At 34.3% G+C, this 21,287-nt stretch overlaps 1 protein-coding gene across 7 annotated transcripts in view; it reads right to left on the bottom strand.

Moving 5' to 3' along the window:
- Hipk (Homeodomain interacting protein kinase) overlaps nt 1-21,287 on the bottom strand; it is a 110,352-nt gene that overhangs the window by 26,948 nt on the left and 62,117 nt on the right. For all 7 annotated transcript variants that reach the window (XM_090116954.1, XM_090116960.1, XM_090116958.1 and 4 more), the window contains exon 3: nt 2,299-2,438. In XM_090116954.1, coding sequence (XP_089973080.1) covers nt 2,299-2,438 — 140 coding nt within the window. The remainder of the gene's footprint in view (nt 1-2,298; nt 2,439-21,287) is intronic.

Genomic DNA, 21,287 nt, shown 5'->3' with positions numbered 1-21,287 from the left:
CCTCGGCTTCAAACTTAATCCTAGGTACGGAGAGATCCATTTTGCACAAACCACTATCTACACTATTTTACACTTTACACTATGCACTTTACATACAAAACTAACGGTACATTTTAAATTTGCACGTGAATCGCTTCAGCCGGCGCAAGCGCATCGTAGCCGCTTGGGGTTGGAATGACGGCGGGTAGCGCCGGGGGTGCGTGGTGGGGGTTCAGGTAGCTAGGGGTCGCTGCGAGCCCCGAATTCCGTACATTGTGCGTAGTAATAATAATACCAATTCCGGCTAACTGTGGGAATGTGATTGTTTGACGTTTCGCCCATTGTGCCGTACCGCGTACGGTCACTTGTTGTGTAGTATAAGTAGTACTAGCTACGTATTTATTTGCGATTCGAAACGTGAGCGAACAATGTTAGTATGGAACGGTTGGAAATCTTGAAACAAATAATAAAGGGTGAATTACTCGGGGGAAAGTTTATTTATTTACGTTATTGCAGTGTACTCGACTCTTGTTTATTTCATAAATGACCTATGGCGCTCTTGATGTAACAACATTCATGTATATCGACAACATTGATGTGGCGTAATTAAATTAACGTTTTTGTAACTTTCTACTGTAATAATTAATCTTAATAAAAAAAAAATATCATTCGACTGCGTGACCTGATAAAGGCGTATCAATAATGCGGAAGTATAGTTTTTCAATATTTCGCATAATTTTATCTTCTGCTAGTTCTACATATAAACATTTTTTTTAAATACTCTCTGGGTGAAGGTCAAACGAATAGAAAGAATTAACTTCCTTGATCTTTTTTTGTGCGTCGGTAATAGTAAAGATTTTTGGCAAAGGTTTAAGCAAAACAAAAAAACGGTACCAGGGCATCATAAATGGCCATAGTTAAGATAGCAGTTTACCGTTATCGAGCTGAGATAAGCGCTTTTTGTTCGTATCGACATTTATAAATATTTGGCGAAGGACATTCAATAGATATATGTACATCGATGTACTAGCATTTTTCAACGGCTGCGGTTGTTCCCTTATACATATGTACATATTAAATTTCATCTCATTCAGTCTAACGGATTGTGTATTGACATTGAAGATGAAACAAACATATCTACTTTGCATAAACTGCAGTTGATTAGTGACTAATAAAATAATAACACCACAATTTTACGCGATCTTGATTTTAAAAACAGGCAAATAAGAATCGTTAGTAGAATTCTATTGTTGATTGGTCGCGGATTTTCCCAAGTTATTTGAACATGATATTTTTGTTCGAACTGTTATTGTTTTGCAGTGGAAATATTTATGAGGAAATTAATTTTAGCACTACAAATTGTGTAAAAACTTGTACCTATTGTCTTTGAAACAATATTTTGAAGCAAATATACAGCTACTTTACAAAAAAAGACTGTAATACGGTAATAAATACTGAAGTACAGTTATTTTGATAAAGCATACGTTATACACAGAAATAACACATTGAAATGGTTATGAAAGACAAGAGTCGATGAGATTGTGCTGTATGAAGTAGAATAATGAAACATCGAAAGCTTGCGTTGTCCAGAATTATGGAAGAAGAGATGTTTGTGTCCTGTTATTTATTATACTGTGGAGCGTGGTCATAATGAAGGCGAGAGCGGGTAACAAATGGTGGTAGATACGATGTAATTAAAGCTGTACACAGCTTTAATTACATCGTATCTACCACCATTGCTTGTTTACACATTGCTTGAGCTATGAGTTATAGCTATTTATGTTTGTATTAGCTTGAGCAAAGCATGAATTATTGAGACCCATGGAGTCATTTGTCTGTTCATCAATGTAACCATAATCATGAATTTGTTTATATTGATAAACATTTGCAATTATAAAGACAATAGAAAAACTTCTCTATTGTCTGATTGGCGTAGTCAAGGTCGCTCCCGCTTTCAACCACCTCTCCTTGGCCAATGATATGATACCTAAGTAAAAAAGTATAGATAGGTTATTAGCTCTTTGGAAATGGTACGTCGAAATGTAGCTACTGACTAATTAGCCATAATTTCCTTCAGTTGTCTCTCTTTCACTTACGATACTTGAATCATGGCATCTCACTTTGACGTCTTTTGTAGATCGATTGTTGTAAACCTATCTACACTTTTACTTATACCCTTGGCGCATACCCAGAAGCTCCCTATCGAACATGGAACACAAACAAGCATGAGATCCGATGACGAGGTGACTAGTCGTGCGGCAGTATAGCAGTGACGCAGACCACTCGCCACTGCGGAACGAACCTCGACGGTATACTGACGTGTTATCGCAACAGCGCGTGCTGCAGTGTGCTGGCGGTGCGGGCTGGGCGGGCGGCACGGGCGAGCGCCGCTGGGCATCGCACGCGCGGCTCGGCACGCCCGGCGGCCACCGACCACCGACCTCGCTCCACCACTTTTCCTGTTAACAAACATACATATAATATTATAACGTGTTCATTATTACATTCTACTTGATTGGACAGTCGTATATTTTATATTTGTTACGTTTGAACCATTGAATAGACTTGAATGATATTTCACATGAACGTTAAAAAGTTGGAAGAACGGAAATTTCAAAATTAATTTACATCTAGATATTATATGAATACAGACATTTAAAACCTTCTATTTTAAATAAAACTTGCACCATGAAAACCGGATATCTTATTTAAAATGATTATACATGTACATACTATGTATTTTTAATAAAACTTGCACTTTAAATAGCCGGCGATTTCAATTCAAATGTTTATAATGTAATATATGTATTACCAAAATTAATAAGTGTCCACTCCAAGCTTATCAAAAAACAAATATAAAACTATATACCAATAAGAAAAAAAATACATCAGAACATCGAGAAGCTCTCAGCTTGTTTTTACATATTTATGAGTGATAACAGAATCATGAAATATTCCAGTTTCGACAAACAAATTAATTACCATATTACACGCGTGGATTGATAAACCTATAATTATCTATAGTCTATACTTTGCACCTGATTAATCTCAATAACAATAAACATAAATAAATATTTATAGTATTAGTAACAAGCTGACCTGACAAAGATTGTTCTGCCAGGACTGATAAGGGTGCTCTTAGGGGTATAAAAAATAGTTTACGACTTACGACGACTTCGGTCAAGCTACTTCGAAGGATTTTCGATACAAACTCGGTGACACGCGAATTTTATATACCTATATGTAAGTACATATAAGTACATGTATGGATAAAAGGATCGGTCGGAGCTCTTACGAAGCAATAGGCTCTCTATGTAATATTCACTTAGAACTACCACTCTACTCTTTATGGTTAACATTACGGACTATTTCATATGAGTATCAACTCTTCCTTCCAAATACATATATCCTACATACAAAATATATATTCTTTATTCAAGAGTGAAATAAAAGCTACACATTAGGCTTTCGGAATATATGACTATGATTATACATTCAATCACAATTACATAAAAAGAAAGCACTGATAATGAATACCAAATTTTCTCAATGACATACGTTTTAAATATTGACCAAAACCTTGACCAAAACCAAGCATGACATTTACGACTAATGTAGTCCAAGGGAAAACTTTATTAAATACATAGGTATTCAAAATGATAGTTAAAAAATCTTAAATGTACAATAATATACTTAAAATACCCAAAGCTTTTACATTTGTCCTTGTCATTATGTAACAAATAAAAATCGATGTATTAATGTAATTATAATTGCCCCTAAACGTACGAATACAAAGAAAACACATATTATCCACTTTTAAAAATTAATGTGCGAGTATGGTTTTGCTCTTTCGCTTAACCTAATCACGTAGATATATAAGCAGCACACATACCTCCTCATATAATAGGTTTATTTGTAAGGAATAACGGTATAAATATATTATAGAGCTGCATTTTCAGTCAGAGGAAAACTATCATTTTGTTGACAACTGGTAGTTATAAAAAGAAGAGCGTTTATCGTGGTCAAATCTAATGAATAGGAATGTTAGGAATGGCGAATGAATTGTGAAAGACTTGTAATCTAAAAATAGCATCAAATAACAGTATTTACATATCGTTGCATCTAGTACATACATCTTCAGCTATACATCGAAATTCTCCATCAGATCCAAAAATAAGAGACACAAAAACGAACTTTGTATCTAAATCGCACAGGTATCACAATAGCGTATCAACAAATGCCCCACAAAACACCAAAGCGAGTGGGAAACACACACAGGCACACACAGGTGTACACTGTACAGGCATAGTCCGGTTACAAACTAGTCAAACCACCGAAGACAGGCGTCTAACGAGGTTTATTTCAAACGCGGAGCAACTTTTTACGAAGTGACTAACATTTAGTTACTTTTTCCGAAGTTGGACAAAGTTGGACGTCGGACGAGGCTATATTTCAAAGCAGCCACTGCCCACTACTAGCTACTTTGTATTTTGTGCTGCATGTTGAGTTCTAACATGACATTATTTGCAAAGTTACAAACATTGATCATTGTGTTCGAAACTTCATCTTTGTGTCGTATGAATATTGCTACCTTAACTGAAAATTCAAATGAAATGCATGGATAGAAGATACATAAATTATGTATAATCGACTACGGTTAAATGCTCATAACGGAATAATCGTATTTGCATAATCAAAACAAACAAGGCTTCATTATTTAAAAGCATCAATTTCACTGATGAATTTTTCACACGTTTAAAAGAGAACCTAACATAAAATATATTAAATTAATTCGTAGACTGTCACACCATAACAAAACACAGTACCAATTGCGTATAACGCAAATCGCAATAATTGGATGGATGTCAATAATAGTATTGACATCCATCCAAGCTCATGAAATAGCAATTAATAACCGAGTGGACACAGAGGATGGGCGGTGTGATTGATGCGCTTGCGCCGCCAACGCTCGGAGCACCGTTAACCGCGGTTCGCTGATAACTGGGCCGTGCGAAATTTCGATATGCGCCTCCTTTCTAATGAACAGTACTCATTTATTATGTCGAGAATATAATATAAATTATAATATGTATAAGGTGTGACGTTTCCCATGATCTACAGGTAAAGCTTTCGAGTGAATCCAGCTGGAGCTGATTGAAAAAAAAATTGATAAGAGAAACAGAAATAGTAAGTAAATTTTCTTTTATGAGGAGACACGAAACAAAATTTTACACATAATATTTTTACTTTTATGGATTTTAACATAACATATTGTTTAAAATAACATCCTGTTATTTCGAAAATTCCGCGAAAAACATAATTTGGTAGAGTTAAACCATAGTTGTGAACAATATATTATCAACCCTGGCAGGGACAACCTGCTACTGCTAGTATATTACGCAAACTCAAAACAACAGCGACACAATAACAGTACCATCTGCAATTTGTCTTCGTTAACAGTGAAATTAGTTACATACATAAACATTTGGCAGCACAAAGCCTCATCAGGGCGCACACTTTGTTATTATAATCAACGCGACATTATCATCGCGTATCAAACGGCAAACGACCCGTGTATAAACATCGTTGTTTACTTCGCTCATACGAGCTGCGTAATTAACGAAAAAAATATGTCTTTGCAGAGATATAATATGAAATCCGTTTTTTTATTGTATGTATATTATGTTGAGATCAATAGTATGTATAAAATATAAACGTTATAATAACAGATCAATTATAAAACTATCTCTATATATCTTTATCTATCTTAATAATTGTCTACTGGTATTTACAAAGCTTTATACCACCTTCTTCTTTAAGTTATAACAACGTTGAACTTTCGTTTTTCTTCTCATTATTTTTAAACCTACCTATTTAATATCTGAAAAACGTTTTCAACCCTATCACCAAATAACAATTTATCTATACATATAATGTCATCGCTGAAAGTCCTTAAATCAAAACCTATCACATTCCTTCCTATAATAATCCTAAGATTCTTATAATTTCCACAGACACACAATAACACAATTAGGCTAATGGCACACTAATGGTGTCGCAGAGCAGCAGTCTATGCTCTATGGCACGCTGTTAGCGGCTATAAAAGGATCTGTCCAAGAATAGACAAAACCCGCCGTTGCCGCGCTGTTTAAAAATGTAGAAACAGTCCGCCTTGCCTTGGGGTCGTTTAAAATTTTTATAGCATACAACATCCATTCCACAAACGTACTAGCAATGTTTGAATAATATACACACAATTGTGCTGTGAAATATTCAATTGTCTTGCATCAGTCATATTTTCAGCGTTTATGTAATATGTAATTTTTATTGGCACTAAAATTTACGATGATTATTTTTCCGACCCAAATATCGACCAATAGAATTGCACCATTCGACGTCACGTGGTACACCGTACAACCTACATGGTATTATACTGATAATTTTTTGAAAATTTTCTCTGGTAGTTGACGTCAAACTGACAGGTTGAATTAAATTGTGAAATTATTGGCCGACATTTGGGACGGAAAAATAATCCCCCGAATACCACACGAGCTTCAAAATTATCTGGCATTGCAGGGAACCTTGAGGGAAATCCTCAAGGTTCCCTGCAAACAAATAAAGTCGTCAAGTTTTTCAGGAAAAATCAAATTTTTTAACCTTGACTAAAAACTTGACTCCTTCATTTGTTTGCAACGAACCTATCGGAAAATACCCGATAATTTTGAAGCTCTTGTGGTATAAGTGAAAATTTTAAAATGATTGAAGCTTCGGTCAGTCTTCTAAAAATTATTTATAGTCCATTGAATAAAAAGTTCTAGAGTGCGTGAGTTAGTAACGTAAGATGTTTCTTCGGAAACATGTCAAGAGTCCCTAGGTAATAAACATACTAAAACCCCGGGCCACTAGGAGGAGCCCCGGAGTGGGTGGAGGGGGGAAATGGGTCCATTTTTTCTTTTTTCGCTTAAATCTCAAAAACAGTACATGTTAGAGAAAAACTTTCAAGGAAAAGTTGAAAGGCCATAAAATTATCTACAAGTTGTACCTGAATCATTTTTTCATATATCCTACCGTTTCTGAGTTATACGCAGTAAAACATGATTTTGGCTCAAACAATTTCCACATCAATCGATCAAAAAATATTTCTTTCTTCCAAAAAACTCAAATGTGCAACTTGTGACCGGTACTGATAGATTGCTCTTAATTAGGTCTATAATTGGTAAAATAAACACATTCCTCCATGGAAGCCTTTAGGAGGAATCCATTGTCAAAATATTATATTATGGTAGTTTGAGTTACTGAACTTGATCTTTTTATTTTTTTCTTCCAAAAAACTCAAAAGTGCAACTTGTGACCGGTACAGATAGATTGCTCATAATTGGGTCTATCATTGATAAAAATACCAGATTCCACCACGGAGGCGTTTACGGGGAATTGAATTTTATTAGGGTAGTTACGATACTTGAACTTTTTATTTTTTTTCTCCAAAAAAACTCAAAAGTGCAACTTGTGACCGATACTGATAGATTGCTCTTAATTAGGTCTATAATTGGTAAAATAAACACATTCCTCCATGGAAGCCTTTAGGAGGAATCGATTGTCAAAATACTATATTAGGGTAGTTTGAGTTACTGAACTTGATCTTTTTATTTTTTTCTTCCAAAAAACTCAAAAGTGCAACTTGTGACCGGTACTGTTAGATTGCTCTTAATTAGGTCTATAATCACATTCCTCCATGGAAGCCTTTAGGAGGAATCGATTGTCAAAATACTATATTAGGGTAGTTTGAGTTACTGAACTTGATCTTTTTATTTTTTTCTTCCAAAAAACTCAAAAGTGCAACTTGTGACCGGTACAGATAGATTGCTCATAATAAGGTCTATCATTGATAAAAATACTAGATTCCACCACGGAGGCGTTTACGGGGAATTGAATTTTATTAGGGTTGATACGATACTTGAACTTTTTATTTTTTTTCTTCCAAAAAAACTCAAAAGTGCAACTTGTGACCGGTACCGATAGATTGCTCATAATTAGGTCTATCATTGATAAAAAAACCAGATTCCACCATGGAGGCGTTTAGGAGGTATTGAATTTTATTAGGGTAGTTACGATACATGAACTTTTTAACTAACTACCCTAATAAAATTCAATACCTCCTAAACGCCTCCATGATGGAATCTGGTATTTTTATCAATGATAGACCTAATTATGAGCAATCTATCTGTACCGGTCACAAGTTGCACTTTTGAGCTTTTTGGAAGAAAAAAAATAAAAAGTTCATGTATCGTAACTACCCTGATAAAATTCAATTCCCCGTAAACGCCTCCGTGGTGGAATCTAGTATTTTTAGCAATGATAGACCTAATTATGAGCAATCTATCTGTACCGGTCACAAGTTGCACTTTTGAGTTTTTTGGAAGAAAAAAATAAAAAGATCAAGTTCAGTAACTCAAACTGCCCTAATATAATATTTTGACAATCGATTCCTCCTAAAGGCTTCCATGGAGGAATGTGTTTATTTTACCAATTATAGACCTAATTAAGAGCAATCTATCAGTACTGGTCACAAGTTGCACATTTGAGTTTTTTGGAAGAAAGAAATATTTTTTGATCGATTGATGTGGAAATTGTTTGAGCCAAAATCATGTTTTACTGCGTATAACTCAGAAACGGTAGGATATATGAAAAAATGATTCAGTTACAACTTGTAGATAATTTTATGGCCTTTCAACTTTTCCTTGAAAGTTTTTCTCTAACATGTACTGTTTTTGAGATTTAAGCGAAAAATGAAAAAATGGACCCATTTCCCCCCTCCCCCCACTCCGGGGCTCCTCCTAGTGGCCCGGGGTTTTAGTATGTTTATTACCTAGGGACTCTTGACATGTTTCCGAAGAAACATCTTACGTTACTAACTCACGCACTCTAGACCCCCCTTGGAGGGACTCATTCAATGGACTATTAATACTGTTCTTAAATTGAACATAACTAGATTAAATACAATGTTTACTGATGAAGTTATAAAAACAAAGTATAAAATGAAGGTCAGGGCAACTTTTACAATGTACAAGTACCTACAGTAAATAAACGCAAATTAACAATTATTTAAATAAATTAAAAGATCTCAACTACTTTTTACACTTCCATCACAAAAATAAAGTTGTTTATTAAAATAATCAACTGTTCCTGACAAAAACATTAACCAAAGCAATGCATCCTACCAATAACAATGCAATTTAAACTAAAGGTAGAGACAACAAAAAAAGCAAATCCCCGTCTAATTTTCATACTAAATTACAAAGAACCGTCTAGCCGTGCCTTGAAACATTAAGCCAAGCTGTATCTAGTTCAGGTCATCGCGAGAATCACGCCATCCACATCACGCAATATTGTTTATTTACGTGCCCAGATAATCTCAATCAGAATACTGAACAATATTAAAATATGTACTGTTTTTCGTTATCTTTATTATTGCTTTAAAGCAGATTTAATTACCGCAAGAATAAATGGTTATTAATTAAAATATGCTGTCATCCAAATTCCAAGGTGTGATTATTACCATTCTCCATTAAACAATAAATAAGCCTGTGAAATTCGAATCTCCTGAAAGTTTTTAATTAAAAATGTCCTGGTAACACATTTAGCACCGCAGCTATATAAACTACGGCACCATATTTACGTCCCTGTAATATTATCAGTTTTTATTTAGCGTTCTGGAATCTGCTCATAACGATAAACGTTACAAACAGCTAGTAATGAACGCACATCTCTCAGTGAAATCACTCATAAACAACGCAAAAGTTCGTATATAAACTCACGGACGTAAAAAAAATTCATAGCGCGATTGAGAAATCGAGTTTAACAGGAGCGTTGAATATTGCGACATCTATTGTCGTGTTTGCGAAGCTGTTTCATCATCATAATATTGTATATCTCATTATATTATGTTGTCTGTCTCAATTGGATATAGATTTTGAATAAAATCGTTCTAGATTACAAGAAATGCTTCTTGTATATCCCTGTAATAAATATTGAAGATAATATACTTTTATTTAAACAGAGCATGTACGTAAATAACAGTAAACTCGTACCGTCCAAAGTCATGCACATAACTTCTGAAACATTTAAAGAAGTTAGAGCGGAGCCTGAAGGCTGTAACCGTAAAGTTTCTATATCAGGCTCTGTCGTAAATTCTGAGCTCTAAATAAGATAAGACTTGATCTTAGCTCGAACGTGGGATAGATTTCGCCATATCTTGATGCATATAAAATATATAAGACATGCCATTAGACCAAAAGAGGGACTTGAAAAAAATATGATTAATACATTGATCGCTGTTTCTAACAGTTCTTTATGCAATCGATTAAAGATAAAAAAGACAGGTTCCGCATATGGAGGTTGTATCTGATGTCAGTTCAGGGGTTTTTCCACCATTAGTTCAGCGAATAAAAATAGGTACAAAGTTCACTGCAATTTTAAGAAAGATCCAACCTTTTAAAATAAAAAAAGATTTTTATCAAGTACAGGATACTGATTAATTAACACTCCCTGTTGTAAAAACTTGTACAAAAGCCCTCAAACCAGTTGGCTCAATGTCTTGACACAGTTCGCAGTTATATACCGCGCAAATACTTGACTACAGACTACAGAGTATTGTGAAAATTTACATTTTATTCAACGTCCGCAGTTGTTACGGCAAGCGCGATTTCTATTGGAATACAAAAAATACTTTTGGCCTTCCTTGCTAGGCATTGTCTTGGCAGCCGGCGACTTGGCGCGAGTTACCTTTCTATCTTGCTTTGCGACTTTAAAATAAACAGCAGAGAAGATTACCCGCTTGAATGCTTTTTAACTATAAGAATTAACATTATCTTGTACGCTTTTTACTTTAGGGAAGAGAGTTGACGATTTTTGCGATCATAATATTTATTCTTATAACTGATTCACTAATCCCGTTTCCTCAATTAAGATGAGTAGGTACTTCACGACTTCCTCATTGTTTCAGTATGTATTACGTATAATTATTGTTAATTACAGATAAACTATTTTTTCGGAAAATTCATAGCATTTTCCTGAAATTTGACTTATAAAACTAGGAAAACTTAGCATTTTCTTCTAGATACCTACATGTTCATATATGCATATCTAAACGAGTAATATTTTATTTTGTTTTGTGTTATGCATTTACTTATATGAACCTATAGAACTATTTACTACAATTACGAATTTCAGTACATATTTTAATTATGTAACAACTCCAAATTCTCATAAGTACGGACTTAGCCTCAGCCAAGTCTGTACGAGACATAATTAAATATATTTTTGGCCTTATTATTTACGCTCACTTTAATCTAAAGTTGGGCATGTCAAGTGGCTGTCACAACTTCTGATAAGGATCCTTCGAAGAGATCACCCGACCCCGAAAAGTACGCTAATTGAAGACTTTATTATACGTATTCTACAAATAACTTGTGTGATATATATCATTCGTTTAATGTGTACCCGATATATTTTTTTCATACAAAGTCAATCAAATATGCAGTGTAGAGTTTAGAGTGTAGACTATAAATCAATCAAATAAAAATAAATCCTAGTCTGAAACTTCACCATTAACAGATTAAAATCTCGCCACACTCCTCAAGCAACCACTCGTATGTCTGTTATATTATAGATTCTGTCGAAGCTACACCCAAAGTGACCATACCATCCACATCCAAATCCACAAAAAACAGCATTAAAACTAAAATCGTCACAATAATCGTTGCTGGCTGAACAATCGAAACTTTCCCGTGTCGTTTTCGACATCGCTCCATTGTTCCGGCGATATCTCGCGTCGCGTCAAATGCACTCACAATGCGTATATTGTCTGCAACAATTGCGAGCTGTGGCCTGTGATATGTATTCAACTGTAGGCGATGATTGGTTTAATGAAATATTAATACGTACCTAGGTCATGGTAGGAAATGTTTTTAAAATATTATCTTTCAATACGAAATATATTCAAAAGAGGAAGGTAATTACAGAATTAATGTTGTAGTTAATAAACTTCATTTTGTCTACAGAGCATCATTGATGTTATATGTATTTCGATATTCACCAATTAGATGCTTCTTAGACGTTAAAAAATCTCAAACACTTCGAGTTCATAATGCATAATGTGATCATATAATTACATTTAATAATAAAAAAATCTTGCTCTTTCCTATATAATCGAAATCAAGTGCTACGCTTTCCTGTAAATAATCAACATTAAACACTAATGCATTGACCATAGTCTATTTTTATTCCGATACATATTAAATCGTGTACATTTACATACAAGACGAAGGGAGTGAATGTATAATTTGCAACTTGATCACTTGGCTAACTTGTCGCTTCCGCAGCGACAACGTGACTAAATAAGGAAATAATTAATTTACTTAGCTATTGAGACAAAATAACACTCGTTACGTCAACAAACTTGTAAAACTTGTAAACATAATTTGATAAATACTTGTATATTTTTTTATTATTCGAGGGATACAAAAAAGATTATGATATTTGTTTTTTTACTGTTTGTCTCGACTTTAGACCATTTTGCTTGAATTTATAATCCTACAATTTATTTATATTGGTGTGAATATGCTACGATAGGATTATAAAACAAATTATAACTTGATTTGATTACAAGTATAGAGATTATGGCCTGTGCCCTCATGGGAGGCCCGTGTCCCAGCAGTGGGAACGAATATGGGCTGATGATGATGATAGAGATTATTTTATACAAGTCCTACTCGAAAACAAATTAATTTTTTAAAGCTATCTCGTGATTTTAATAAAAACCGCTTACAACCTTTTAAAAAAGTACAATATTTCTAGATTCATGAAAAGTTCATATTTATCTTACACTATATCTACCGTTTTCCTCAAAATAACAAAAGCTTATCACAGAAATCATTAAATATTCATTGATATCATTATACCATCACAATACCAAACACGCGTCCACAACAAAGCTGAAAATTATCTATCAGAGATAACAATAACGACGTTTTAATAACAAGCATTCCACCATCGCGACATTATTGTGTCCGTAAACAAACGGGACTGTTCCAGAGTGATATTTATTAATAGTTAATACATTAATTGTATATATAGACCGTAATAACGACATAGACGGACAGACGGCCGGTGTCACTCGCAACCCGACAGCCTCCCGTGGTGCGTGAATATCGAACCTAGAACTGGCTACGTAAACGAGAAAATACGTAAGCAAATAGGGTATAAATATTCAAATTGGATTGTTTGTGTTTATTCTGATAACTGGAAGAAAATTTAAAAGTATGATTATTATTAAGAAGCAATATAACCGCATTCCTTGCGTAGCGGTTATTACAGTTGTTTATCCTTGAATAATTATAAAGAAATAGGATAAAATTTCTCTCATTTTTTAATTTTTATGTACTAATTTTATGTATTAAATACGAACGAGAGAATAATGCTTCATTACATTTACTTTTAGTCTGAAAAGTTATCGTGATTTACGATTCTAAACATCACAACTGACGCGTAATAAAGTAAAAACCAAAAACATTCCGTGGTAAAAAAAAGAATTCGATACATCAAGTTACTAGTGACAAGTAAACGAACTGTACTTCCTGACCAATCCCGTCGATCAAACGTCCGCACGCTATTATTCCTACCGTGCGCGCTTTCCACCGACGGCAATGGCGCGGGCGCGACCCACATGTCACAGTCACACCTAGCGACCTAGGTGTCGCCGAGAACTGGCTCTATGTAGATTATTTAAATGAAACATGTTTTAAATTACTTCTCTTATATAAATGGCGTCTAGATGCTCATTTATTTTTATTATGATTATTCCACGCTAAATTTTAGTTTAATGTTTTAATCCGATAACATTTTATCCGTCGTAAAGTATTATTAGATCCAGTAATAAACATGATAAAAATGTATTTAAGTAATAATTTTAAACTTCACTGCCTTGTTATTGCTCATTTCTTATTCAAATAGTGCAACATTCACTTTTATACGAGTGCTAAATATAATTATTGTACGGCCTTAGAGTTCAAGTTTCAACTATCAAATGTTCTAAACTTGTTTGTGTCGTAAAAGTATTTACGTCTAACATTTTATAAATACCTTGTTGTTTCTGATATTCTCGATACACTGGCTGTGTTAAAGTTACCTGTAACAAAAATAAAACATATTGTTAAAAGCATGAACAAAAAAGTTGTCTCGTGTAAACCTCACAAAGGTTTTGGGCATTTCACGAGTTTGTTTGTACAACCTTATCGAATAAATTGTCAAATATGGTATTTTCTAAACTACATTCTGGTTTGAAGATGGCACAACGTTCTTATGATTCATAAAGGTACTTCATGCCGCCAAAAACAATCCATCGAATATTTTATCCGATTATTAAACAGTGTCAATTAACTGATAACCTCATTCATTTCATTAATCGATTAGCGGCTTTTATTGCATTCTACTCTTAAAACCCCTTTATTTTAATTTAAATTCCACATTTTCAATATCACTGCATCCAACACCAGACAAACCGTGTTATTGCGACAAAATAGACGTCTAATTTCGCCAATTAATCTTTAAAAATAGCTGTCATACACGTTTGCCAATACACTACGTCAAATTTACACAACAATCAATTATAATGAGACGAGACTTCATACATTTTTTTTATCGCGCTCAACTATCGTCAAATTGTGTAATATATTTACGATATAAAAAAAATTAATACATGTCTCCTTCGACGCGTGAATACATTTAAAATTACAAAGCCATCGACCTCATGTAAATGCGAAAGTACAAGACAGAATTGAAAATTAAAATTTTGAAAAAAAATTGAATTTGAAACTTATAAACCGCATAAATAAAAGACAAGCTCCCATTGGTCCCATCTTACATCAAAAAAAAAAATAGAAATTGCCATACTTTTAAAGACTGCAAACGAACTAAAATATCACTAAACAAGGGATAGATACTAAATACTGATAAGTATTTTAACAGTTCAGACCACATTACCAAAACACCACAGTAGCTATTTTATTTAACAACATGAATCGGACTACAAATAACCATGATCCCGATAATTCCCAACCAACACACATTCATCTATTATTATTCCACGTGCGCGGCGCGGGAATCATAGGCTCTACTAATCCATCACGCTGATCCAAAGCTGTCTAGCCAGGTGATCACGATCTCATAAGCATCCGCATCAGAATCGAGTCATCACTCATCACTGAATAATTTAGATGTGGGATAGAAGTGCTGAAATGTGAATAACGTATTTGGATTTTGGGGCATTCTGTACATTGACAAAAGGATTATTGAGTCTTTCTGCTCCCAACTAAACTATACAATGAATGATAAAAAAATCCTTGCCTCATCGAAATGTACATCCACTATTGCATTGCTTTTAGATATATGCGAAAGAATTCTAACCCTATCCATCAAATCTAATCATAAACATTCACTTACCGGTCAAATGTGGCTACTTGACCACATTTTTTTACTTTTTCTTAGCTAACTTATTTATATTAAACTTTTATTAACATTTTATGATTTGTTCGTGTCATGAATGATTTCATCATTCACTTTTACTAGGTATTTCTTTAAAATATATTGAATCTGACATTATTTACAAATAAACGTAATACAGGTCAAGTTGACACTGATGTGGTATCTTGACCTTGCACATCAGTTTTCATAGGTAGATGCTTAACATTCTTGTTTTAGGCTAAGTTGCTATTACTTTTTAATTCTTCGACTTTTTAAATATTGCAGCCCGAAGCTTTACAATAAACTATTAGGCTCTGGCTACCTGGTCAAGTTGCCACGGGATTTGTAATGATTTCATACAAAGCATTACATGTCGGATAGGGTTGTCACAAACAAGACACAAATTTTAATGAACTATTTATTTATTAAACTAAATTTAATACATATGTATATGTATATTGCTTAATACTTATAGGTATTTATTAATAGGTAAGGAAACATTTATTTTTCATTAGAAATATGCTAAATCGTTGTCATCAAAGAGAGTATAAGTATCTGGATTGTCCGAAATTTGCAACAAATTTATTGATTTTTACTATGCAAAACTCGAAACAGATAAAAAAAAGGAAAAAAATGCAGTCACGTTATTTTTTGTGTCAACCCTAGGCGTCGGTCAAGTTGCCACGCAGCGGTCAATGGCAACTTGACCTAACCTGAGGCATCAATGCCCAAGCAAATATTTCGACAGATGAGCCTAAAATTGGATAGTTCCCACTGTAAAATCAATCTCTAGGGTTTATTACACAACATATCAAAACTGTACTCACCTGAGATGTGCAGTTTAAGCTCTACAAACATAATAATACTGACACCGGCAAAAGATCCTTAGTCACAGTCACACTTCGATACGTTATATTGCGAGAACCAACAGCGTTACCGCTTTAAAATTAAAATATGTTGCCAATTAATATTTTAAGAACCTACCAACATCGATACGTTAGGTCAATTTGCTTTCAATTCTACAAAATTTGATATTTTGTTGTTAAACGGAAGGTGTGGTCAAGTTGCCAAGTAAAGGTCAAGTAGCCACATTTGACGGTACACATCTATAACACGAACGGACTGCTACAAATAAAATATAGATGTAAATACGTTAAGATCCAACATGAGTGTACTATATCGATTTGCCCACTCATTCATCATTGTCGAACGCATTACAGTGTACATTCTCCCCCCTCCCCCTTCCCCCAAGCACGGTAATATCTGTCTATTTTTGAGCACACACTCGTCGATCGTAACTCTTAATGTCTCTCCATCAGAGATTCTACTAATAAGGCATGCGAAGCGTTTATGCGCTGTTGAATTATTATTAAAACATCGTAAGATGACGCTAAGATGCATTATGAGATGGTTAACGTCATAAAGTTGATTATAATTTTTATTTCTCTAAATAATATGTCTCCGCAACGACTAATCTACATGCAACCATTTGATTCTGGACCCTGGTTGAATCTAAACTTCGATGCATTTCGGTGAAATTTAACTTGAGAAAATACCCAAGTTAAGAAATAAGAAAAATTAAGAAGACTTTCTATTGTTATTGTTGAATTATATTCACTTGTATTAGGCATTCTTTTTAGATGGAAAACATTTTGCTATTAACACCACAAATGTGGCCAACTATTTGTCCAGTATACAACGAAAATCCTTAATAATGGCCACCAACCACGCTTCCAAAGACATTCGCAAATTGAATCCTCATCCCGAACAATACAGTACCTAATGTAATGAAAGCGTCAATCGTCCCGCCCGTAAGCTGTGTGAAGCGACATAAGGGCACAGCTCCAAAAACGGAAAGCCGTAATTAAAGAGGGAATAATTCCAACCTCCATACGTGGGCTGACTCTGACTCACTTGCCGTTTTTGCTAACTCAAAACGAGCATACAAGTTACGTCATTCGGTTAATTTAAAGTAAGGTGGGAGAGTCGTAAGCTGAGAACAAATTGGAAATCTCTAGAACTGGGGTAGTTATCAAATTTTCACAGGAGTTTTGAAGTGGCCAAAATGGTCAGTAAAAGTGTAGGTACCAGGCTTCTTATTGTATCATATCTTACAATTATAAACAGAACAACGCCTGATTTTAATAGACGACAAATCTATGTCTGATCGAATTTTTACTGTGATAAACCCAAATTAAATATTGTTTAGTTCGCGATTTTATTCCACAATTACTCAACAACCTTAGTCTTATAAAGATCGCAACTAATATGGCTAACTTCTACTTTAAACACGTTTGTAACCACATTAAGTTTGAAATAGTCAATAATTCATCACATGAGACGTAAAAAAAATGCCCAGAAAAATACATGTACTTGTAAAATAAATAGCGTTCGATGTAGAAACTTATAGGGGCCATTAATACAGCTGTCAGTCATGATGCCGCGGCTTATTTCTCAACTATGTCACTCATACTTATGGTTTACATTAATTATCCTCAAGATGCGACAATCTTTTGATTAATATTACATTTGTGACCATTACATAGATTAAAATAAACCAAAATAATAAATGAACGGTGACTTTCCAGATAGCTATTTTAACTTCCAACATTTTTCCTCAACGTTCGTAAATAGTACAGCAAAAATATTAAGCCAAAGTTTTAATGGAAGCAAGGGAAAGATGTTCTTATAGCATTTTCGGCCATCGATTTTACATAATCATCCTGTAACGTAAACAACACAATGGACCTTTCAGATTAATAAAATTTGAGGAAGTTTTACTTGTACATAATATGTACAATAGTAAGGACAAAGCCGACAAAGGAAATACATATAATATTAGGATAAATCCACAAAATGAAAACAGATTTTCCAATATAACTTAAGAATTCCTTCTTTGTTTAAGTAGGTAGCCAAAATACCTTATGCCTAGAATCTAAAAATAAAGGGTAGACGGAAACAAAATCATGCCATACATTATTTTGATACTCGATACAGCCGGTGTGCTCTTTAACGGTCAAAACCATCGAGATAGAATGTACTACGTACTAGAGAGGCGATCGCTACTACACTCTCTTTAACACGAGCTAGAGGTAAGAATCACAAGTCTCTTTAGTCTGTGTCGGACTGTGCCCCCCGCTTGCCGCGTCAACACGTGTTATTGCTCTGTTCAAAATGCCTTCGTGTTTGCTTAGAACATTGTTTTAACAGTTCCCATAATACAAACAAAGCCCGAGGAGTGACTTTTCACCAGTAAGTTTCCTTATTATGAGTAAGTCATGCATTTTACTAATATTGTTATCATTTTGCGAAAAATCACCACGCGTTCTGCGTTTCGCGCCATTTTTCATAGACTAACAGCACAGACGTGACACTATCGATGAGTCTGCTAAAAAAATGTAACTGGATTTTTTTAACTATGTATATACAATATCTACTAGGAAAGATTACCGTGGTGTAGTACCTAAATATTTATACTTTTACCCGACTACGCAAAGTAAAACGGTAGGTTATATTAAGTAATATTTATTTATTTACCTATTTTTATTTATTAAAAAAAGGTTAATCAACAGTTGTTCCAATAGGATTTATAAATTATTATGCACAACAATTACAAATAAACACAACATTCACAGAAACTTATACAGTAAAAGTTCCTTAATCGCGCTTCCTTTATTCGTGTTTTCACTATTCGCGGATTAAAAAAATGCGACCCAATTTCTGTATTCACGACTAAAAATTTTTTTTATTCGCGGATTTAATAAGTACATACATAATAATAAAATTATTCCAATAGGTATCTTACCCAATATCCTTGTCAAATGGACTAATAAGAAAGTAAAATAGAACTTATTACAAGTTTGCCTAAAGTACATAATATTATGTTCTTAAATGATATCGCCAAGGCCTTTGACACAAGCCGCCTTTGTCGCAAGCCACCTCTGCGGCGATTGATGTTTTTGAGAATGTAAATAAACAGAATGGAAGCAACCTTATAACTCAATAAATAAAGTATATTTTTAAATATAGTTCCGTTTATAGTAAAGTTACAAAAATTGTGATCGAGTAAGGGGGCGTCCATAAATTACGTGAGGTTTTTTTTAAAATTTTCTGCACCTCCCTCCCCCCCTGGTGAGATGTCGTGAGAATTTATTCAACCCCTCCCCCATCCTCGAATCTCACGTGAGATTTTTCAAAATGTGAGTTTCTTATACGTAAACGCCATCAACATTGAATCATCGTATCCATTTAATTAGGGCTATTATAAACCAATACTCCAAAATTCGATTACATCATGAAGCAAAAACTGATAAAACTATTGATTACTACACAAAACGACAAAAGCTTACTAAATTGATATTATTTAAAGGAAATTAAAATACATAGTTTAATATAAAATCCTCGTTTTATTAATTCCCTAGTATCAGTACCACCAGATAGTACCTAGTAAACAGATTGCACAATGTGTCGCATCTGCACGCATTGCTTAATCTTTGAACTTGAAGCCACGCCTCACTTGTTCCACACGTACCCCACCACATCGGCCGCGCGCAATGTTTTTGTTTGGAATAACCCCTCTAAGTAGTATATCTCGATGGTCAAAACGCTGCCAAGAATAGAATTGAGTCACGTAAGCATATTATATTGTACGACTTTTCGATAATGCCGACCTTATTGTTATTAACATTCCATTTAAATTTTATCTTACTATTATGAGCTTACGTGCCGTGCACTTATTAAAATATTTTTATTGTTATATCCCAAATATTACATAGGAATTAGTTTCGCTGTTACACGCAATCGTCACAATATACTATACTGTACCGGCATTGCTTTTTTCTAGTGAAAAAGAAAGTCGAAAACAATAACCTTGATGTAGCGCAAAAGGGATTCACTCAAACAGACGCAGTCAGTCCCATCTCAGCTTCACAACATTCACATAAAAAAAGAAAAATCGACAAACATTTTTCACTTCCTCTCGCTTCAAAGCGCCGCCGTTTCCCTAATGACGTCACAACGCAGTACGAAGGAAAGAACAAGAAAAGCTGCAGCAATTTACAACGCGACTCGATCCACCCGCGCCGATGAGTCACGGGGAAGCCCCGGTGACGTCATTCCTGAAATCCCTTTCAGAGCGCCTGAATTGCTCACAAACTCTATAGTAGGTACAATACAGATAAGGATAAAAAGAATATCGGAGTTAAAGAGTTTCGATTTGAAAATCAAAACACATTTTTCTGTTAATATAATGTGAGCAAAAGCTTTATTTTGCAACAATTCTCTCTTCAGATGTTTTGGTGGAATGAGAATAGTTGAACAATCAAGGTAAAACGTTTTTCCAACATCCAACTAAAATTTCAGACCTAACCGTCGAGTACAATACCTATTAAGGAAATAATATTTTAATCTGCGTGACTTTCAACACCAAACTACTCAGTTAATTACAATCAACTAAAAACTCAACGCTCAAGCTGAGGCACTGAAACATTTTCCAAATTAATGACGTCACCTCGAAATCCCTTTCGGCGGCGGTAGATTTTCGCGTAAGCTCTTTTAAATTAAACGGGAAGCTATGTTTATTATTTTCACTGCGCGTTATTTTCTAAACGTGTGCAATTTAATTATGTAAAAGCCCATTTAGAAAAATTAAGAGTCTGCGATTTAATTGCTGCATTTTCGCAGGTGAGTTTGCGTGGTTTGTAAAATGTGATAATACTTTTTTTGCAGAAAATGGAAACTGTTTTTACTAACTGGATAAAAGTCATCGTAAAAAAACATTTTTAAGTGGA

Source organism: Colias eurytheme, chromosome 26 (assembly GCF_061535395.1).
Source record: "Colias eurytheme isolate Ceu_HAF_F1 chromosome 26, ilColEury1 Martin Lab GWU primary, whole genome shotgun sequence".
NCBI lineage: Eukaryota > Metazoa > Arthropoda > Insecta > Lepidoptera > Pieridae > Colias > Colias eurytheme.
The sequence above is the reverse complement of the archived record's forward strand: the minus strand, read 5'-3'. Positions and strand labels throughout refer to the sequence as shown.